Genomic DNA, 20,975 nt, shown 5'->3' with positions numbered 1-20,975 from the left:
GGCTTCTTGTTAGAAGAACAGGCCATGTTTACCATTCAAACTGTATAGTCGCTGCTTCATCCTCTTCTGGTAACTCAGTTTATCATCAAAGTTTTAGTAATTAGCTTTAGAACCCAAAGTTTATTAGCGGAATGTGCTGCTATTGGGCAGAGTACTAGGCCAGGATGACCGCCACACCTTAGTCTAATAGGCGAGTTATTTCTGTAATGGTAAAATAATCTTAATTTTCTCTTCTGCTACTGACGTAACAAGGCGGGTGGAGCCTCGTGTATATAAGCGACGAGAGACCATTAGTGTATATCAATCTTACTCTACTTGAGCTACCACCAACATGTCGCTTAAGGTATTTTATTGGATGACATAAACATTCTGTCACAAAATTTCATTTTGTGACATTGTCATATAATCAAATAGCAAAAATAATCATTAAATGAGTTGTTTATTTCAGAGTGAATCTTTTTTCTATGGTTCTTAGGTAATCCTCGTGGCAGCCCTGGCAGCCGTTACGATGGCTGAGCTTCCTCCCTACAACCCTCCAGTTAACTCCTATAACCCTCCACCTCCCTCCTACAAACATCCAGCTCCCTCCTACAACCCTCCAGCTGTAAGTTCATATACTCAGTTAATGTGTCTCCAATATTCTTACAACTATAAGCGAGCGTTCACATTTGTGATGCTTCCTTTGCTCTTACTTTCATTATCTATTGAAAATTTTCTAAAGGAATTTTTGGCAAAGTAAATTTTACACTATATATTCAATGAACCAAAATTATCCTCCCCCTTTTACTTAAGGGCAATCCCAAGTACGACTTCAACTGGAAAGTGAAGGACGACCCATCAGGTAACGACTTCGGCCACCAGGAGTCTCGTGACGGCTACAACACTCAGGGCGCCTACTATGTGCTGCTTCCCGACGGTCGTCTACAGAGGGTTTCCTACACCGTGAACGGCGACTCTGGCTATGTGGCTCAAGTTGAATATGAGGGTGAAGCCCAGTACCCAGCCTACCAGCCTAGCTACAAGCCTTCCCCCAGCTACCAGCCCGCTCCCAGCTATAAACCTACACCCATCTACAAGCCAACTCCAGTGTATGCCTAACTTAGTACTACAATTGTCTGTAATATATATTTATGTAAATACACATTAGGTGATTGACAATTAAAAAACAAAATAAAAGTCTGAAGCATAAGAATCTTCCAATGATCCTACAGTTAAAATATAAACACCAATTCTGTATATATTGAATATGTGAGGTATTCAAAAATCGCCCCAAAAGTCATAAATGAATTTTTGTTAATGATTTGTTAGACAGTGAATGTCCATATACATTAAACACACATTGATAAGGGTTCAAAGATCGTTTGATGTTAAATATCAAAAGAATGGGTTGTGTGACGCTGAAAAATAAACTTTTCTTGATACTAACTGCAAACCTTTTAATCTACAAGCTGAAAAAAATAAAGAAAATGCAGTTCATTATGACGAATATTAGTATATTCACATTCTGAGAGAATGTCAACGCCAAGTGTGCAACTTTACAATGTTCAATATCTAGACATATGTCCTCCAATGAAACTAACCATAACTACAAGATGTCTGCAATGTATTTACTAAGAAGAGAGAATGGGACCATAACTGCTGAAAATATAACTTTTACTTATACAGTAAAGTACTGTACACTGTGTACTGGGAGTACTTATATACTGTGAATTGATAGCCTTTCCCTTGGTAGAGACATAGTCCATTGAAGAGACGAAGCTGCCTTTTGCTGAACATGGTTCTGAGGCATAAATGTTGTTAAACTGACAGTGTCCCTCTAAGTCTCTGTTTTAGATTAAACAAGATCAAGACTGTGACTCACACAGTGGATCTCAGAAGCGGAGGATTTTAACTACGAAAACACAATTTCTTATGAACCTCGTTTATGGTGGCCATTCCAAGGAAATCTTTATACATGAAATAGTACATCGTTACAATTATCTCTGTCATTACTTAAAAGGTCAGCTAGGGCCATGTTTAGCTGGTAGTTGGGGTTAGGATTATTGCTGGGTCCGGGCATTTAGCTGTGTTATTGATTGTAGCTGAGTGAAAGTTTGTAGCTGGATGAAAGATTGAAACTGGGATTGTAGTTGCGTGAAAACTAATTGCTGAGAGAATGCTTGTAACTTAAAGTTTATAGTTTAGAAATATAACACGTAACAACAGCGTCGTTCCATTGCTGTTGTCTATAGGACCGCTGGTCCTATAGATAACAGCAAGTGCTGTTGTGTTGTATTCTTCATGGGACCGCTGGCCTTCAATGGTGCTGTGATCTGCCAGACCGCTGGACCTCAATGCCGCTGTGGTCCATACAAGCGAGGTCCAATATTTCTCCTCAGTCACACATTATCAGCTGAGAAAATAGAATACCACAAGTCCTACAATAATTTCAGCTCTACCTTATCCTCTTATTCCTTGTTGGCAATAATTTTTAACTAAAAACTATTCAGCTGAATTAGAACATGTGAAAATTAGAAAATAATACTAGATTATTTTCACAATTAGAACAAATAATGCAGAATATACATCAAATTTTAAGATAATTATTGTGCCAAGATTCACAATAGGATTTTTGAATGACTAATTTATGAACATTTATTCGATTGGAGATGTTTTCCTAATAAGTTCAGTTAATGAAAACTCGAGTCAAGTGTGTAAGGTTATTACATGCTCCGGTTACAGAAGCTACGAGTTAATGTGTGCTGAGTAATGGCAAAAATCCACCAACATAAGTTTCAGTCCAGTGTGTGACGTCCTTAGAAACAGCATCAATGAAAGCTTTACCCAAATGTATGAATTAATTAAATTAACTAACGTATGTCGTCATCAGTTGCTTCGACAATTGGAGCTTCAGCCCCGTGTGTGTGTGTCATCATCAGATGCTTCACCAATATAAGCTTTTTCCCAGTGAGTGTCGTCATCTGAAGCTACACTAATAGAAGCTTGAGCCCAGTGTGTGTGTGTCATCATCAGATGGTTTACGAACAAAAGCTTGAGGCCAGTGTATGTCATGATCAGAAGCTTCAGCTGGTGTCATCAGGAGAAGCTGCACCAATAGAAGTTTTAGCCTAACATCTGTCGTCTTCAATAAGTGAACCAACAGAAGCTGCAGTCCAGTATGTGTCGTTATTAGAAGATGAACCAAAAGAAGTTCGATCATCGAGAGTCGTTAGAAACTGCAACAATAAGAAGTTACAAAGTTCCTCGTGTTGCATTATTTATAAGATGGACAATATCAGAAAGGAAAATAACTTAGGTGTAAAATAACGCCAGACATTCACTCACAGCTAGAGTGAGGAACATCTGAGAGATATGATGCAACAATAGAACCAGTAATTGTCATTATTACAATACATTGCAATGGTCAAACTTCTCTGTACTTCAATTTTAAAATTTGCATTTGATCAATTCTGAGAGTTCTAAGGGTCCCATAAGTATTTAGATTATGTATTAAATAAAAAAAATGCAGGAAGATATCACCAAATATGGAAGAATTGTATTGCTATGGATATTATTTCCTTCAGATGTGAAGTAGGAAGGTCAGGATGACCGCCACACCTTCGTCAAGTGTGCCAGTTATTTCTGTAAGTGTAAAACACTCTTCATTTTCTATTAAGCTACTGACGTCAGATGGAGGGTGGAGCCTCGTGTATATAAGCGACAAGAGAGCATCACCGAACATCAGTTTAACTTACTTGAGCTACCAGCAACATGTCGCTCAAGGTATTTTATTAGTCATTTGTTATGCACCCCTTACCCATCCCGTATGTGGTGGTGGAAAGGGTTATAGAGGCACACTGTGGGTTCAAGAACTGAACCTACTGTTTACTTCTGAACAAGAGAAGGCTTGGAGAGCTTCAGTGCAGAGGGTGGGATACGTTATTCTAAGTATCTTGATACTAAATCATCGATTTCAATGATACGATTATTTACACATAGGAATTGCAGTTCCTTCCTCATATTTAGTCATTTAGTGTTCCGTATTGAAGGATAATCCTCATAGCTTCATTGTGCATCTTTCGGTGATACCATCTTTTGAACTAATTGAAAAATAATCAAAATATATTTTGTTTATTGTCTCATGTTTTCAGGTAATCCTCGTGGCAGCCCTGGCAGCCGTTACGATGGCTGAGCTTCCTCCCTACAACCCTCCAGTTAACTCCTATAACCCTCCACCTCCCTCCTACAAACATCCAGCTCCCTCCTACAACCCTCCAGCTGTAAGTTCATATACTCAGTTAATGTGTCTCCAATATTCTTACAACTATAAGCAAGCGTTCACATTTGTGATGCTTCCTTTGCTCTTACTTTCATTATCTATTGAAAATTTTCTAAAGGAATTTTTGGCAAAGTAAATTTTACACTATATATTCAATGAACCAAAATTATCCTCCCCCTTTTACTTAAGGGCAATCCCAAGTACGACTTCAACTGGAAAGTGAAGGACGACCCATCAGGTAACGACTTCGGCCACCAGGAGTCTCGTGACGGCTACAACACTCAGGGCGCCTACTATGTGCTGCTTCCCGACGGTCGTCTACAGAGGGTTTCCTACACCGTGAACGGCGACTCTGGCTATGTGGCTCAAGTTGAATATGAGGGTGAAGCCCAGTACCCAGCCTACCAGCCTAGCTACAAGCCTTCCCCCAGCTACCAGCCCGCTCCCAGCTATAAACCTACACCCATCTACAAGCCAACTCCAGTATATGCCTAACTTAGTACTACAATTGTCTGTTATATATATTTATGTAAATACACATTAGGTGATTAACAATTTAAAAACAAAATAAAAGTCTGAAGCATAAGAATCTTCCAATGATCCTACAGTTAAAATATAAACACCAATTCTGTATATATTGAATATGTGAGGTATTCAAAAATCGCCCAAAAGAAATAAATGAATTTTTGTTAATGATTTGTTAGACAGTGAATGTCCATATACATTAAACACACATTGATAAAGGTTCAAAGATAGTTTGATGCTAAATATCAAAAGAAAGGGTTGTGTGACGCTGAAAAATAAACTTTTCTTGATACTAACTACACACATTCTTAATCTACAAGAGTAAAAAATATAGAAAATGCAATTCCTTATGACGAATATTAGTTAAATCCCATTCTGAGAGAATGTCAACGCCAAGTGTGCAACTTTACAATATTCAATATTTAGGCATATGTCCTCCAAGGAAACTAACCATAAACTAAAGATGTCTGCAATGTATTTAATGAGTAAAGAGAATGGGACCATAACTGCGGAAAATATGTGAGTACTTATACACTGAGTTGATAGCCTTTCCCTTGTTAGAGACATAGTCCATTGAAGAGACGAAGCTGCCTTTTGTTGAACATGGTTCTGAGGCATAAATGTTGTTAAACTGACAGTGTTCTTCTAAGTCTCTGTTTTAGATTAAACAACAAGATCAAGAATGTGACTCACACAGTGGATCTCAGAAGCGGAGGATTTTAACTACAAAAACACAATTTCCTATGAACCTCGTTTATATTGCCATTCCAAGGAAATCTTTATACATGAAATGAAATTTAAATTGAAATAAGTTTATTGAGGTAAAATACACACAAAGGGATGAGGTAGCTCAAGCTATTCTCACCCCATTCAGTATACTATACATGAAATAGTACATCGTTACAATTATCTCTGACATTACTTAAAAGGTCGACTAGGGCCATATTTAGCTGGTAGTTAGGGTTAGGGTTGTAGCTGGGTCCGGGCAGTTAGCTGTGCAATGGATTGTAGCTGCGTGAAAGTTTGTAGCTGGATGGAAGATTAAAATTGGGATTGTAGTTGGGTGAAAACTAATTGCTGAGAGAATGCTTGTAACTTAAAATTTATAGTTTAGAAATATAACACGTAACAGCAGAGTTGTTCCATTGCTGTTGTCTATAGGACCGCTGGTCCTCAAAGCAACTGTGGTCCTTACCAGCGAGGTCCAATATATCTCCTCAGCCACACGTTATCAGCTGAAAAAATGAAAATAGAATTCCACAAGTCCAACAATAATTTCAGCTCTGTTTTATTTCCTTGTTCCTTGTTGGCAATACTTTTTTACTTAAAAACTATTTACATGAATTAGAACATGTGAAAATTGGACAGAAGTGCTTGAACGTTTTTTTATAATTATATCAAATAATGCAGAATATACCCCAAATGTTAAGGTATTTATCGTGTTAAGATTTACAATAGGATTTTTGAATGATTAATTTATGAACATTTATTCTGGAGATATTTTCTTAAAAAATTCAGTTAATGAAAACTCGAGTTAAGTGTGTAAGGTTATTACATGCTCCGGTTACAGAAGTTACGGGTTAATGTGTGCAGAGTAATTACAAAATCCCCAACATAAGTTTCAGTCAAGTGTGTGTCGTCATCTGAAGCTGCACCAATAGAAGCTTGAGCCCAGTGTGTGTGTTTCGTCATCAGATGTTTTACGAACAAAAGCTTGAGGCCAGTGTATGTCATGATCAGAATCTTCAGCTGGTGTCATCAGAAGAAGCTGCACCAATAGAAGTTTTAGCCTAACATCTGTCGTCTTCAATACGTGAACCTTCAGAAGCTGCAGTCCAGTATGTGTCGTTATTAGAAGATGAACCAAAAGAAGTTACATCTTCTCGAGTCGTCAGAAACTGCACTAATAAGAAGTTACAAAGTTCCTCGTGTTGCATTATTTATAAGATGGGAAATATCAGAATGGGAAATAACTTAGGTGTAAAATAACGCGATACATTCACTCGCAAGTAGAGTGAGGAACATCTGAGAGATATGATGCAGCAACAGAAACAGTAATTGTCATTATTACAATACATTGCGATGGTCAAACTTCTCTGTATTTCAATTTTAAAATTTGCATTTGATCAATTCTGAGAGTTCTAAGGGTCCCATAAGTATTTAGATTATGTATTAAATAAAAAAATGCTGAAAGATATCACCAAATATGGAGAACTGTTTTGCTATGGATATTATTTCCTTCAGATGTGAAGTAGGAAGGTCAGGATGACCGCCACACCTTCGTCAAGTGTGCCAGTTATTTCTGTAAGTGTAAAACACTCTTCATTTTCTATTAAGCTACTGACGTCAGATGGAGGGTGGAGCCTAGTGTATATAAGCGACAAGAGAGCATCAGCGAACATCAGTTTAACTTACTTGAGCTACCAGCAACATGTCGCTCAAGGTATTTTATTAGTCATTTATTATGCACCCCTTACCCATCCCGTGTGTGGTGGTGGAAAGGGTTACAGAGGCACACTGTGGGTTCAAGAACTGAACCTACTGTTTACCTCTGAACAAGAGAAGCCTTGGAGAGCTTCAGTGCAGAGGGTGGGATACGTTATCCTAAAGTATCTTGATACTAAATCATCGATTTCAATGATACGATTATTTACACGTAGAAATTTCCTTTTTACACGTAGGAATTTCAGTTCCTTTCTCATATATAGTCATTTAGTGTTCCGTATTAAAGGATAATCCTCATAGCTTCGTTGTCCATCTTTCGGTGATACCATCTTTTGAACTAATTGAAAAATAATCAAAATATATTGTGTTTATTCTGTCTCATGTTTTCAGGTAATCCTCGTGGCAGCCCTGGCAGCCGTTACGATGGCTGAGCTTCCTCCCTACAACCCTCCAGTTAACTCCTATAACCCTCCACCTCCCTCCTACAAACATCCAGCTCCCTCCTACAACCCTCCAGCTGTAAGTTCATATACTCAGTTAATGTGTCTCCAATATTCTTACAACTATTAGCGAGCGTTCACATTTGTGATGCTTCCTTTGTTTTTACTTTTCATTATCTATTGAAAATTTTCTAAAGGAATTTTTGGCCCTAAAAAATTTACAATATATATTCAATGAACCAATATTATCCTCCTTTTTTTACTTTAGGGCAATCCCAAGTACGACTTCAACTGGAAAGTGAAGGACGACCCATCAGGTAACGACTTCGGCCACCAGGAGTCTCGTGACGGCTACAACACTCAGGGCGCCTACTATGTGCTGCTTCCCGACGGTCGTCTACAGAGGGTTTCCTACACCGTGAACGGCGACTCTGGCTATGTGGCTCAAGTTGAATATGAGGGTGAAGCCCAGTACCCAGCCTACCAGCCTAGCTACAAGCCTTCCCCCAGCTACCAGCCCGCTCCCAGCTATAAACCTACACCCACCTACAAGCCAACTCCAGTGTATGCCTAACTTAGTACTACAATTGTCTTTAATATATTTATTTAAATACACATTAGGTGATTGACAATTTAAAAACAAAATAAAAGTCTGAAGCATAAGAATCTTCCCTTGATCCTACACTTAAAATATAAACACCAATTCTGTATATATTGAATATCTGAGGTATAAAGAAATCGCACCAAATGTCAAAAATGAAGTTTAGTTAATGAACAGGAAGACAGTGAATGTCCATATACATTAAACCCACATTGATAAAGGTTCAGAGATCGTTTGATGTTATGTATCAAAAGAATGGGTTGTGTGATGCTGAAAAATAAACTTTGCTTGATACTAACTGCAAACATTCTTAATCTACAAGCGTAAAAAATATAGAAAATGCAATTCCTTATGACGAATATTAGTTAAATCCCATTCTGAGAGAATGTCAACGCCAAGTGTGCAACTTTTCAATATTCAATATCTAGGTATGTGTCCTCCAAAGAAACTAATCATAACTTCAAGATGTCTGTAATGTATTTACTAAGAAGAGAGAAAGGGACCATAACTGCAGAAAATATAACTTTTACTTATACAGTAAAGTACTGAACACTGTGTACTGGGAGTACTTATATACTGTGAGTTGATAGCCTTTCCCTCGGTAGAGACATAGTCCATTGAAGAGACGAAGATGTTAAACCGAATGTGTCCCTCTAAGTCTCTGTTTTAGATTAAACAACAAGATCAAGAATGTGACTCGCACAGTGGATCTCAAAAGTGGAGGATTTTAACTACGAAAACACAGTTACTTATGAACCTCGTTTATGGTGGCCATTCCAAGGAAATCTTAATTAATACATGAAATAGTTCATCGTTGCAATTATCGCTGTCATTACTTAAAAGGTCGGCTAGGGCTATGTTTAGCTGGTAGTTAGGGTTAGGGTTGTAGCTGGGTTTGGGCATTTAGCTGTGCAATGGATTGTAGCTGCGTGAAAGTTTGTAGCTGGATGGAAGATTGAAACTGGGATTGTAGTTGGGTGAAAACTAATTGCTGAGTGAATGCTTGTAACTTAAAGTTTATAGTTTAGAAATATAACACGTAACAGCAGAGTTGTTCCATTGCTGTTGTCTATAGGACCGCTGGACCTCAATGCCGCTGTGGTCCTTACCAGCGAGGTCCAATATTTCTCCTCAGCCACACGTTATCAGCTGAGAAAATGAAAATAGAATTCCACAAGTCCAACAATAATTTCAGCTCTGTTTTATTTTCTTGTTCCTTGTTGGCAATACTTTTTTACTTAAAAACTATTTACATGAATTAGAACATGTGAAAATTGGACAGAAGTACTTGAACGTTTTTTATAATTATATCAAATAATGCAGAATATACCCCAAATGTTAAGGTATTTACCGAGTTAAGACTCACAATAGGATTTTTGAATGATTAATTTATGAGTATATATTCTGCTGGAGATGTTTTCTTAATTAGTTCAGTTAATGAAAACTCGAGTTAAGTGTGTAAGGTTATTACATGCTCCGGTTACAGAAGCTATGAGTTAATTTGTGCAGAGTAATGACAAAATCCACCAACATAAGTTTCAGTCCAGTGTGTGACGTCCTTAGAAATAGCATCAATGAAAGCTTTACCCAAATGTATGAATTCATTAAACTAACTAATGTATGTCGTCATCAGTTGCTTTGCCAATTGGAGCTTCAGCCCCGTGTGTGTGTCATCATCAGATGCTTCACCAATATAAGTTTTTTCCCAGTGTATCTTCATCTGAAACTGCACCAATAGAAGCTTGAGCCCAGTGTGTGCGTGTCATCATCAGATGCTTTACGAACAAAAGCTTGAGGCCAGTGTATGTCATGATCAGAAGCTTCAGCTGGTGTCATCAGGAGAAGCTGCACCAATAGAAGTTTTAGCCTAACATCTGTCGTCTTCAATACGTGAACCTACAGAAGCTGCAGTCCAGTATGTGTCGTTATTAGAAGATGAACCAAAAGAAGTTACATCATCGTGAGTCGTCAGAAACTGCAACAATAAGAAGTTACAAAGTTCCTAGTGTTGCATTATTTATAAGGTGGACAATATCAAAATGGAAAATAACTTAGGTGTAAAATAACGCCAGACATTCACTCACAGCTAGAGTGAGGAACATCTGAGAGATATGATGCATCAAAAGAAACAGTAACTGTCATTATTACAAAACATTGCAATGGTCAAACTTCTCTGTACTTCAATTATAAAATTTACATATGATCAATTCTGAGAGTTCTAAAGGTCCCATATTTACATTATGGATTAAATAAAAAAATGCAGGAAGATATCACCAAATATGGAAGAACTTTATTGCTATGGATATTATTTCCTTCAGATGTGAAGTAGGAAGGTCAGGATGACCGCCACACCTTCGTCAAGTGTGCCAGTTATTTCTGTAAGTGTAAAACACTCTTCATTTTCTATTAAGCTACTGACGTCAGATGGAGGGTGGAGCCTCGTGTATATAAGCGACAAGAGAGCATCAGCGAACATCAGTTTAACTTACTTGAGCTACCAGCAACATGTCGCTCAAGGTATTTTATTAGTCATTTGTTATGCACCCCTTACCACATCCCTTGTGTGATGGTGGAAAGGGTTACAGAGGCACACTGGGTTCAATAACTGAACCTACTGTTTACCTCTGAACAAGTGAAGCCTTGGAGAGCTTCAGTGCAGAGGGTGGGATACTTTATCTTAAGTATCTTGCTACTAAATCATCGATTTCAATAATACGATTATTTACACATAGGAATTTCAGTTCCTTTCTCATATTTAGTCATTTAGTGTTCTGTATTGAAGGATAATCCTCATAGCTTCATTGTGCATTTTTCGGTAATACCATCTTCTGAACAAATTGGAAAATAATCCAAATATATTGTGTTTATTGTCTCATGTTTTCAGGTAATCCTCGTGGCAGCCCTGGCAGCCGTTACAATGGCTGAGCTTCCTCCCTACAACCCTCCAATTAACTCCTATAACCCTCCACCTCCCTCCTACAAACATCCAGCTCCCTCTACAACCCTCCAGCTGTAAGTTCATATACTCAGTTAATGTGTCTCCAATATTCTTACAACTATAAGCGAGCGTTCACATTTGTGATGCTTCCTTTGTTTTTACTTTTCATTATCTATTGAAAATTTTCTAAAGGAATTTTTGGCACTAAAAATGTTACAATATATATTCAATGAACCAAAATTATCCTCCTTTTTTTTACTTTAGGGCAATCCCAAGTACGACTTCAACTGGAAAGTGAAGGACGACCCATCAGGTAACGACTTCGGCCACCAGGAGTCTCGTGACGGCTACAACACTCAGGGCGCCTACTATGTGCTGCTTCCCGACGGTCGTCTACAGAGGGTTTCCTACACCGTGAACGGCGACTCTGGCTATGTGGCTCAAGTTGAATATGAGGGTGAAGCCCAGTACCCAGCCTACCAGCCTAGCTACAAGCCTTCCCCCAGCTACCTGCCCGCTCCCAGCTATAAACCTACACCCACCTACAAGCCAACTCCAGTGTATGCCTAACTTGGTACTACAATTGTCTGTAATATATTTATTTAAATACACATTAGGTGATTGACAATTTAAAAACAAAATAAAAGTCTGAAGCATAAGAATCTTCCCTTGATCCTACACTTAAAATATAAACACCAATTATGTATATATATATTGAATATCTGAGGTATAAAGAAGTCGCACCAAATTTCAAAAGGGAAGTTTAGTTAATGAACAGGAAGACAGTGAATGTCCATATACATTAAACACACATATATAAAGGTTCAGAGTTCGTTTGATGTTATGTATCAAAAATGGGTTGTGTGACGTTGAAAAATAAACTTTGCTTGATTCTAACTGCAAACATTCTTAATCTACAAGCGTAAAAAAAAAGAAAATGCAATTTCTTATGACGAATATTAGTTAAATCCCATTCTGAGAGAATGTCAACGCCAAGTGTGCAACTTTTCAATATTCAATATCTAGGTATGTGTCCTCCAAAGAAACTAACCAAACTTCAATATGTCTGTAATGTATTTACTAAGAAGAGAGAAAGGGACCATAACTGCTGAAAATATAACTTGTACTTATAGAGTAAAGTACTGTACACTGTGTACTGGGAGTACTTATATACTGTGAAATGATAGCCTTTCCCTTGGTAGAGACATAGTCCATTGAAGAGACTAAGCTGCCTTTTGCTGAACATGGTTCTGAGGCATAAATGTTGTTAAACTGACAGTGTCCCTCTAAGTCTCTGTTTTAGATTAAACAAGATCAAGAATGTGACTCGCACAGTGGATCTCAGAAGTGGAGAATTTTAACTACAAAAACACAATATCTTATGAACCTCGTTTATGGTGGCCATTCCAAGGAAATCTTTATACATGAAATAGTACATCGTTACAATTATCTCTGTCATTACTTAAAAGGTCGGCTAGGGCCATGTTTAGCTGGTAGTTGGGGTTAGGATTGTTGCTGGGTCCGGGCATTTAGCTGTGTTTTTGATTGTAGCTGAATGAAAGTTTGTAGCTGGTTGGAAGATTGAAACTGGGATTGTAGTTGGGTGAAAACTAATTGCTGAGTGAATGCTTGTAACTTAAAATTTATAGTTTAGAAATATAACACGTAACAGCAGCGTTGTTCCATTGCTGTTGTCTATAGGACCGCTGGTCCTAAGTGCTGTTGTGTTGTATTCTTCATCGGACCGCTGGCCTTCAGTGCTGCTGTGATCTGTCAGACCGCTGGACCTCAATGCCGCTGTGGTCCATACAAGCGAGGTCCAATATTTCTCCTCAGTCACACGTTATCAGCTGAGAAAATAGAATACAACAAGTCCTACAATAATTTCAGCTCTACCTTATCCTCTTATTCCTTGTTGGCAATATTTTTTAACTAAAAACTATTCAGCTGAATTAGAATATGTGAAAATTAGAAAAAAACTAGATTATTTTCATAATTAGAACAAATAATGCAGAATATACATCAAATTTTAAGATAATTATCGTGCCAAGATTCACAATAGGATTTTTGAATGACTAATTTATGAACATTTATTCGATTGGAGATGTTTTCCTAATAAGTTCAGTTAATGAAAACTCAAGTCAAGTGTGTAAGGTTATTACATGCTCCGGTTACAGAAGGTACGAGTTAATGTGTGCAGAGTAATGACAAAAATCCACCAACATAAGTTTCAGTCCAGTGTGTGACGTCCTTAGAAACAGCATCAATGAAAGCTTTACCCAAATGTATGAATTAATTAAACTAACTAATGTATGTCGTCATCAGTTGCTTCGACAATTGTAGCTTCAGCCCCTTGTGTGTGTCATCATCAGATGCTTCACCAATATAAGTTTTTCCCAGTGTATCTTCATCTGAAGCTGCACCAATAGAAGCTTGAGCCCAGTGTGTGTTTCGTCATCAGATGCTTTACGAACAAATGTTTGAGGCCAGTGTATGTCATGATCAGAAGCTTTAGCTGGTGTCATCAGAAGCTGCACCAATAGAAGTTTTAGCCTAACTTCTGTCGTCTTCAACACGTGAACCTACAGAAGCTGCAGTCCAGTATGTGTCGTTATTAGAAGATGAACCAAAAGAAGTTACATCATCTCGAGTCGTCAGAAACTGCACCAATAAGCAGTTACAAAGGTCTCCATGTTGGATAATTTATAAGACGGACAATATCAGAATGGGAAATAACTTAGGTGTAAAATAACGCCAGACATTCACTGACAGCTAGAGTGAGGAACATCTGAGAGATATGATGCAGCAATAGAACCAGTAATTGTCATTATTACAATACAATGCCATGGTCAAACTTCTCTGTACTTCAATTTTAAAATTTGTATTTGATCAATTCTGAGAGTTCTAAAGGTTCCATAAGTATTTAGATTATGTATTAAATAAAAAAATGCTGGAAGATATCACCAAATATGGAAGAACTGTTTTGCTATGGATATTATTTCCTTCAGATGTGAAGTAGGAAGGTCAGGATGACCGCCACACCTTCGTCAAGTGTGCCAGTTATTTCTGTAAGTGTAAAACATTCTTCATTTTCTATTAAGCTACTGACGTCAGATGGAGGGTGGAGCCTCGTGTATATAAGCGACAAGAGAGCATCAGCGAACATCAGTTTAACTTACTTGAGCTACCAGCAACATGTCGCTCAAGGTATTTTATTAGTCATTTGTTATGCACCCCTTACCCATCCCGTGTGTGATGGTGGAAATGGTTACAGAGGCACACTGTGGGTTCAAGAACTGAACCTACTGTTTACCGCTGAACAAGAGAAGGCTTGGAGAGCTTCAGTGCAGAGGGTGGGATACTTTATCCTAAGTATCTTGATACTAAATCATCGATTTCAATGATACGATTATTTACACATAGGAATTGCAGTTCCTTCCTCATATTTAGTCATTTAGTGTTCCGTATTGAAGGATAATCCTCATAGCTTCGTTGTGCATCTTTCGGTGATACCATCTTTTGAACTAATTGAAAAATAATCAAAATATATTGTGTTTATTGTCTCATGTTTTCAGGTAATCCTCGTGGCAGCCCTGGCAGCCGTTACGATGGCTGAGCTTCCTCCCTACAACCCTCCAGTTAACTCCTATAACCCTCCACCTCCCTCCTACAAACATCCAGCTCCCTCCTACAACCCTCCAGCTGTAAGTTCATATACTCAGTTAATGTGCCTCCAATATTCTTACAACTATAAGCGAGCGTTCACTTTTGTGATGCTTATTTTTTTCTTACTTTTTATTATCTATTGAAAAAGTTCTAAAGGAATTTTTGGCAAAGTAAATTTTTCAATATATTTTCAGTGAACCAAAATTATCCTCCTTTTTTTACTTTAGGGCAATCCCAAGTACGACTTCAACTGGAAAGTGAAGGACGACCCATCAGGTAACGACTTCGGCCACCATGAGTCTCGTGACGGCTATAACACTCAGGGCGCCTACTATGTGCTGCTTCCCGACGGTCGTCTACAGAGGGTTTCCTACACCGTGAACGGCGACTCTGGCTATGTGGCTCAAGTTGAATATGAGGGTGAAGCCCAGTACCCAGCCTACCAGCCTAGCTACAAGCCTTCCCCCAGCTACCAGCCCGCTCCCAGCTATAAACCTACACCCATCTACAAGCCAACTCCAGTGTATGCCTAACTTAGTACTACAATTGTCTGTAATATATTTATGTAAATACACATTAGGTGATTGACAATTAAAAAATAAAATAAAAGTCTGAAGCATAAGAATCTTCCAATAATCCTACAGTTAAAAATACAAACACCGATTTTGTATATATTGAATATCTGAGGTATACAAAAATCGCACCAAACGTCATAAATGAAGTTTAGTTAATGACTTGGAAGACAGTGAATGTCCATATTCATTAAACACACATTGATAAAGGTTCAGAAATCGTTTGACGTTAAATATCAAAAGAATGGGTTATGTGATGCTGAAAAATAAACTTTGCTTGACATTAACTGCAAACATTTTTAATCTACATGCTGAAAAAATAAAGAAAATGCAATTCATTATGACGATAATTAGTTTATTCACATTCTGAGAGAATGTCAACGCCAAGTGTGCAACTTTACAATGTTCAATATCTAGACATATGTCCTCCAAAGAAACTAACCATAACTACAAGATGTCTGCAATGTATTTACTAAGAAGAGAGAATGGGACCATAACTGCTGAAAATATAACTTTTACTTATACAGTAAAGTACTGTACACTGTGTACTGGGAGTACTTATATACTGTGAATTGATAGCCTTTCCCTTGGTAGAGACATAGTCCATTGAAGAGACGAAGCTGCCTTTTGCTGAACATGGTTCTGAGGCATAAATGTTGTTAAACTGACAGTGTCCCTCTAAGTCTCTGTTTTAGATTAAACAAGATCAAGAATGTGACTCGCACAGTGGATCTCAGAAGCGGAGGATTTTAACTACGAAAACACAATTTCTTATAAACCTCGTTTATTGTGGCCATTCCAAGGAAATCTTTATACATGAAATAGTACATCGTTACAATTATCTCTGTCATTACTTAAAAGGTCAGCTAGGGCCATGTTTAGCTGGTAGTTGGGGTTAGGATTATTGCTGGGTCCGGGCATTTAGCTGTGTTATTGATTGTAGCTGAGTGAAAGTTTGTAGCTGGATGAAAGATTGAAACTGGGATTGTAGTTGCGTGAAAACTAATTGCTGAGAGAATGCTTGTAACTTAATGTTTATAGTTTAGAAATATAACACGTAACAACAGCGTTGTTCCATTGCTGTTGTCTATAGGACCGCTGGTCCTATAGATAACAGCAAGTGCTGTTGTGTTGTATTCTTCATGGGACCGCTGGCCTTCAATGGTGCTGTGATCTGTCAGACCGCTGGACCTCAATGCCGCTGTGGTCCATACAAGCGAGGTCCAATATTTCTCCTCAGTCACATGTTATCAGCTGAGAAAATAGAATACAACAAGTCCTACAATAATTTCAGCTCTACCTTATCCTCTTATTCCTTGTTGGCAATAATTTTTAACTAAAAACTATTCAGCTGAATTGGAACATGTGAAAATTAGAAAATAATACTAGATTATTTTCACAATTAGAACAAATAATGCAGAATATACATCAAATTTTAAGATAATTATCGTGCCAAGATTCACAATAGGATTTTTGAATGACTAATTTATGAACATTTATTCGATTGGAGATGTTTTCCTAATAAGTTCAGTTAATGAAAACTCGAGTCAAGTGTGTAAGGTTATTACATGCTCCGGTTACAGAAGCTACGAGTTAATGTGTGCAGAGTAATGGCAAAAATCCACCAACATAAGTTTCAGTCCAGTGTGTGACGTCCTTAGAAACAGCATCAATGAAAGCTTTACCCAAATGTATGAATTAATTAAATTAACTAATGTATATCGTCATCAGTTGCTTCGACAATTGGAGCTTCAGCTCCGTGTGTGTGTGTGTGTCATCATCAGATGCTTCACCAATATAAGTTTTTTCCCAGTGAGTGTCGTCATCTGAAGCTACACTAATAGAAGCTTGAGCCCAGTGTGTGTGTGTGTGTCATCATCAGATGCTTTACGAACAAAAGCTTGAGGCCAGTGTATGTCATGATCAGAAGCTTCAGCTGGTGTCATCAGGAGAAGCTGCACCAATAGAAGTTTTAGCCTAACATCTGTCGTCTTCAATAAGTGAACCTACAGAAGCTGCAGTCCAGTATGTGTCGTTATTAGAAGATGAACCAAAAGAAGTTCGATCATCGAGAGTCGTTAGAAACTGCAACAATAAGAAGTTACAAAGTTCCTCGTGTTGCATTATTTATAAGATGGACAATATCAGAAAGGAAAATAACTTAGGTGTAAAATAACGCCAGACATTCACTCACAGCTAGAGTGAGGAACATCTGAGAGATATGATGCAACAATAGAACCAGTAATTGTCATTATTACAATACATTGCAATGGTCAAACTTCTCTGTACTTCAATTTTAAAATTTGCATTTGATCAATTCTGAGAGTTCTAAGGGTCCCATAAGTATTTAGATTATGTATTAAATAAAAAAAATGCAGGAAGATATCACCAAATATGGAAGAATTGTATTGCTATGGATATTATTTCCTTCAGATGTGAAGTAGGAAGGTCAGGATGACCGCCACACCTTCGTCAAGTGTGCCAGTTATTTCTGTAAGTGTAAAACATTCTTCATTTTCTATTAAGCTACTGACGTCAGATGGAGGGTGGAGCCTCGTGTATATAAGCGACAAGAGAGCATCACCGAACATCAGTTTAACTTACTTGAGCTACCAGCAACATGTCGCTCAAGGTATTTTATTAGTCATTTATTATGCACCCCTTACCCATCCCGTATGTGGTGGTGGAAAGGGTTACAGAGGCACACTGTGGGTTCAAGAACTGAACCTACTGTTTACTTCTGAACAAGAGAAGGCTTGGAGAGCTTCAGTGCAGAGGGTGGGATACGTTATCCTAAGTATCTTGATACTAAATCATCGATTTCAATGATTCGATTATTTACACATAGGAATTTCAGTTCATGTCTCATATTTAGTCATTTAGTGTTCCGTATTGAAGGATAATCCTCATAGCTTCATTGTGCATCTTTCGGTGATACCATCTTTTGAACTAATTGAAAAATAATCAAAATATATTGTGTTTATTCTGTCTCATGTTTTCAGGTAATCCTCGTGGCAGCCCTGGCAGCCGTTACGATGGCTGAGCTTCCTCCCTACAACCCTCCAGTTAACTCCTATAACCCTCCACCTCCCTCCTACAAACATCCAGCTCCCTCCTACAACCCTCCAGCTGTAAGTTCATATACTCAGTTAATGTGCCTCCAATATTCTTACAACTATAAGCGAGCGTTCACATTTGTGATGCTTCCTTTTTTCTTACTTTTCATTATCTATTGAAAAAGTTCTAAAGGAATTTTTGGCAAAGTAAATTTTTCAATATATTTTCAGTGAACCAAAATTATCCTCCTTTTTTTACTTTAGGGCAATCCCAAGTACGACTTCAACTGGAAAGTGAAGGACGACCCATCAGGTAACGACTTCGGCCACCAGGAGACTCGTGACGGCTACAACACTCAGGGCGCCTACTATGTGCTGCTTCCCGACGGTCGTCAACAGAGGGTTTCCTACACCGTGAACGGCGACTCTGGCTATGTGGCTCAAGTTGAATATGAGGGTGAAGCCCAGTACCCAGCCTACCAGCCTAGCTACAAGCCTTCCCCCAGCTACCAGCCCGCTCCCAGCTATAAACCTACACCCATCTACAAGCCAACTCCAGTGTATGCCTAACTTAGTACTACAATTGTCTGTAATATATTTATGTAAATACACATTAGGTGATTGACAATTTAAAAATAAAATAAAAGTCTGAAGCATAAAAATCTTCCAATAATCCTACAGTTAAAAATACAAACACCGATTTTGTATTTATTAAATATCTGAGGTATACAAAAATCGCACCAAACGTCATAAATGAAGTTTAGTTAATGACTTGGAAGACAGTGAATGTCCATATTCATTAAACACACATTGATAAAGGTTCAGAAATCGTTTGACGTTAAATATCAAAAGAATGGGTTATGTGATGCTGAAAAATAAACTTTGCTTGACATTAACTGCAAACATTTTTAATCTACATGCTGAAAAAATAAAGAAAATGCAATTCATTATGACGATAATTAGTTTATTCACATTCTGAGAGAATGTCAACGCCAAGTGTGCAACTTTACAATGTTCAATATCTAGACATATGTCCTCTAAAGAAACTAACCATAACTACAAGATGTCTGCAATGTATTTACTAAGAAGAGAGAATGGGACCATAACTGCTGAAAATATAACTTTTACTTATACAGTAAAGTACTGTACACTGTGTACTGGGAGTACTTATATACTGTGAATTGATAGCCTTTCCCTTGGTAGAGACATAGTCCATTGAAGAGTCGAAGCTGCCTTTTGCTGAACATGGTTCTGAGGCATAAATGTTGTTAAACTGACAGTGTCCCTCTAAGTCTCTGTTTTAGATTAAACAACAAGATCAAGAATGTGACTCGCACAGTGGATCTCAGAAGCGGAGGATTTTAACTACGAAAACACAATTTCATATGAACCTCGTTTATGGTGGCCATTCCAAGGAAATCTTTATACATGAAACAATACATCGTTACAATTATCTCTGTCATTACTTAAAAGGTCGGCTAGGGCCATGTTTAGCTGGAAGTTAGGGTTAGGATTGTTGCTGGGTCCGGGCATTTAGCTGTGTTATTGATTGTAGCTGAGTGAAAGTTTGTAGCTGGATGGAAGATTGAAACTGGGATTGTAGTTGGGTGAAAACTAATTGCTGAGTAAATGCTTGAAACTTATAGTTTATAGTTTAGAAATATAACACGTAACAGCAGCGTTGTTCCATTGCTGTTGTCTATAGGACCGCTGGTCCTAAGTGCTGTTGTGTTGTATTCTTCATCGGACCGCTGGCCTTCAGTGCTGCTCTGATCTGTCAGACCGCTGGACCTCAATGCCGCTGTGGTCCATACCAGCGAGGTCCAATATTTCTCCTCAGTCACACGTTATCAGCTGAGAAAATAGAATACAACAAGTCCTACAATAATTTCAGCTCTACCTTATCCTCTTATTCCTTGTTGGCAATAATTTTTAACTAAAAACTATTCAGCTGAATTAGAATATGTGAAAATTAGAAAATAATACTAGTTTATTTTCAGAATTAGAACAAATAATGCAGAATATACATTAAATTTTAAGATAATTATCGTGCCAAGATTCACAATAGGATTTTTGAATGACTAATTTATGAACATTTATTCGATTGGAGATGTTTTCCTAATAAGTTCAGTTAATGAAAACTCAAGTCAAGTGTGTAAAGTTATTACATGCTCCGGTTACAGAAACTACGAGTTAATGTGTGCAGAGTAATGACAAAATCCACCAACATAAGTTTCAGTCAAAAGTGTGTGACGTCCTTAGAAACAGCATCAATGAAAGCTTTACCCAAATGTATGAATTAATTAAACTAACTAATGTATGTCGTCATCAGTTGCTTTGACAATTGGAGCTTCAGCCCAGTGTGTGTGTGTCATCATCAGATGCTTCACCAATATAAGTTTTTTCCCAGTGTATCTTCATCTGAAACTGCACCAATAGAAGCTTGAGCCCAGTGTGTGTGTTTCGTCATCAGA

At 37.9% G+C, this 20,975-nt stretch overlaps 6 protein-coding genes across 6 annotated transcripts; all 6 read left to right on the top strand.

Moving 5' to 3' along the window:
• The first annotated feature begins 309 nt into the window (after positions 1–309).
• Positions 310–1,179, top strand: LOC138354090 (cuticle protein 7-like). The gene is made up of 3 exons (XM_069307916.1): positions 310–343; positions 476–604; positions 793–1,179. Exons 1-3 carry the CDS (start codon positions 332–334, stop codon positions 1,096–1,098), a joined length of 447 nt encoding a protein of 148 aa, XP_069164017.1. The 5' UTR covers positions 310–331; the 3' UTR covers positions 1,099–1,179.
• A 2,533-nt stretch (positions 1,180–3,712) lies between these two features.
• LOC138354089 (cuticle protein 7-like) lies at positions 3,713–4,847 on the top strand. Its single transcript, XM_069307915.1, has 3 exons — positions 3,713–3,762; positions 4,131–4,259; positions 4,448–4,847. The coding sequence occupies exons 1-3, from the start codon at positions 3,751–3,753 to the stop codon at positions 4,751–4,753; spliced, it is 447 nt and encodes a 148-aa protein (XP_069164016.1). The 5' UTR covers positions 3,713–3,750; the 3' UTR covers positions 4,754–4,847.
• A 2,339-nt stretch (positions 4,848–7,186) lies between these two features.
• On the top strand, positions 7,187–8,323 carry LOC123774209 (cuticle protein 7-like). The gene is made up of 3 exons (XM_069307914.1): positions 7,187–7,226; positions 7,619–7,747; positions 7,937–8,323. The coding sequence occupies exons 1-3, from the start codon at positions 7,215–7,217 to the stop codon at positions 8,240–8,242; spliced, it is 447 nt and encodes a 148-aa protein (XP_069164015.1). The 5' UTR covers positions 7,187–7,214; the 3' UTR covers positions 8,243–8,323.
• Positions 8,324–11,233: 2,910 nt separating this feature from the next.
• On the top strand, positions 11,234–11,858 carry LOC138354138 (cuticle protein 8-like; the record flags this gene model as incomplete). The annotated part of the gene is made up of 2 exons (XM_069308022.1): positions 11,234–11,281; positions 11,472–11,858. Coding segments are annotated over 2 exons (354 nt in total), but the record flags the coding sequence as incomplete, so codon positions are not given.
• Positions 11,859–14,374: 2,516 nt separating this feature from the next.
• LOC138354091 (cuticle protein 7-like) lies at positions 14,375–15,453 on the top strand. Its single transcript, XM_069307917.1, has 3 exons — positions 14,375–14,414; positions 14,783–14,911; positions 15,101–15,453. Exons 1-3 carry the CDS (start codon positions 14,403–14,405, stop codon positions 15,404–15,406), a joined length of 447 nt encoding a protein of 148 aa, XP_069164018.1. The 5' UTR covers positions 14,375–14,402; the 3' UTR covers positions 15,407–15,453.
• Positions 15,454–18,027: 2,574 nt separating this feature from the next.
• Positions 18,028–19,163, top strand: LOC138354092 (cuticle protein 8-like). The gene is made up of 3 exons (XM_069307918.1): positions 18,028–18,077; positions 18,448–18,576; positions 18,766–19,163. The coding sequence occupies exons 1-3, from the start codon at positions 18,066–18,068 to the stop codon at positions 19,069–19,071; spliced, it is 447 nt and encodes a 148-aa protein (XP_069164019.1). The 5' UTR covers positions 18,028–18,065; the 3' UTR covers positions 19,072–19,163.
• Positions 19,164–20,975: the final 1,812 nt, after the last annotated feature.

This window comes from Procambarus clarkii, chromosome 61 (genome assembly GCF_040958095.1).
Source record: "Procambarus clarkii isolate CNS0578487 chromosome 61, FALCON_Pclarkii_2.0, whole genome shotgun sequence".
In the NCBI taxonomy this organism is placed as follows: Eukaryota; Metazoa; Arthropoda; class Malacostraca; order Decapoda; family Cambaridae; genus Procambarus; species Procambarus clarkii.
The sequence above is the reverse complement of the archived record's forward strand: the minus strand, read 5'-3'. Positions and strand labels throughout refer to the sequence as shown.

Coding starts and splice junctions, on each gene's coding strand:
- LOC138354090 (XM_069307916.1), top strand. Junction 605..792: donor CCTCCTACAACCCTCCAGCT/GTAAGTTCATAT, acceptor CTTTTACTTAAG/GGCAATCCCAAGTACGACTT.
- LOC138354092 (XM_069307918.1), top strand. Junction 18,577..18,765: donor CCTCCTACAACCCTCCAGCT/GTAAGTTCATAT, acceptor TTTTTACTTTAG/GGCAATCCCAAGTACGACTT.
- LOC138354089 (XM_069307915.1), top strand. Junction 4,260..4,447: donor CCTCCTACAACCCTCCAGCT/GTAAGTTCATAT, acceptor CTTTTACTTAAG/GGCAATCCCAAGTACGACTT.
- LOC138354091 (XM_069307917.1), top strand. Junction 14,912..15,100: donor CCTCCTACAACCCTCCAGCT/GTAAGTTCATAT, acceptor TTTTTACTTTAG/GGCAATCCCAAGTACGACTT.
- LOC123774209 (XM_069307914.1), top strand. Junction 7,748..7,936: donor CCTCCTACAACCCTCCAGCT/GTAAGTTCATAT, acceptor TTTTTACTTTAG/GGCAATCCCAAGTACGACTT.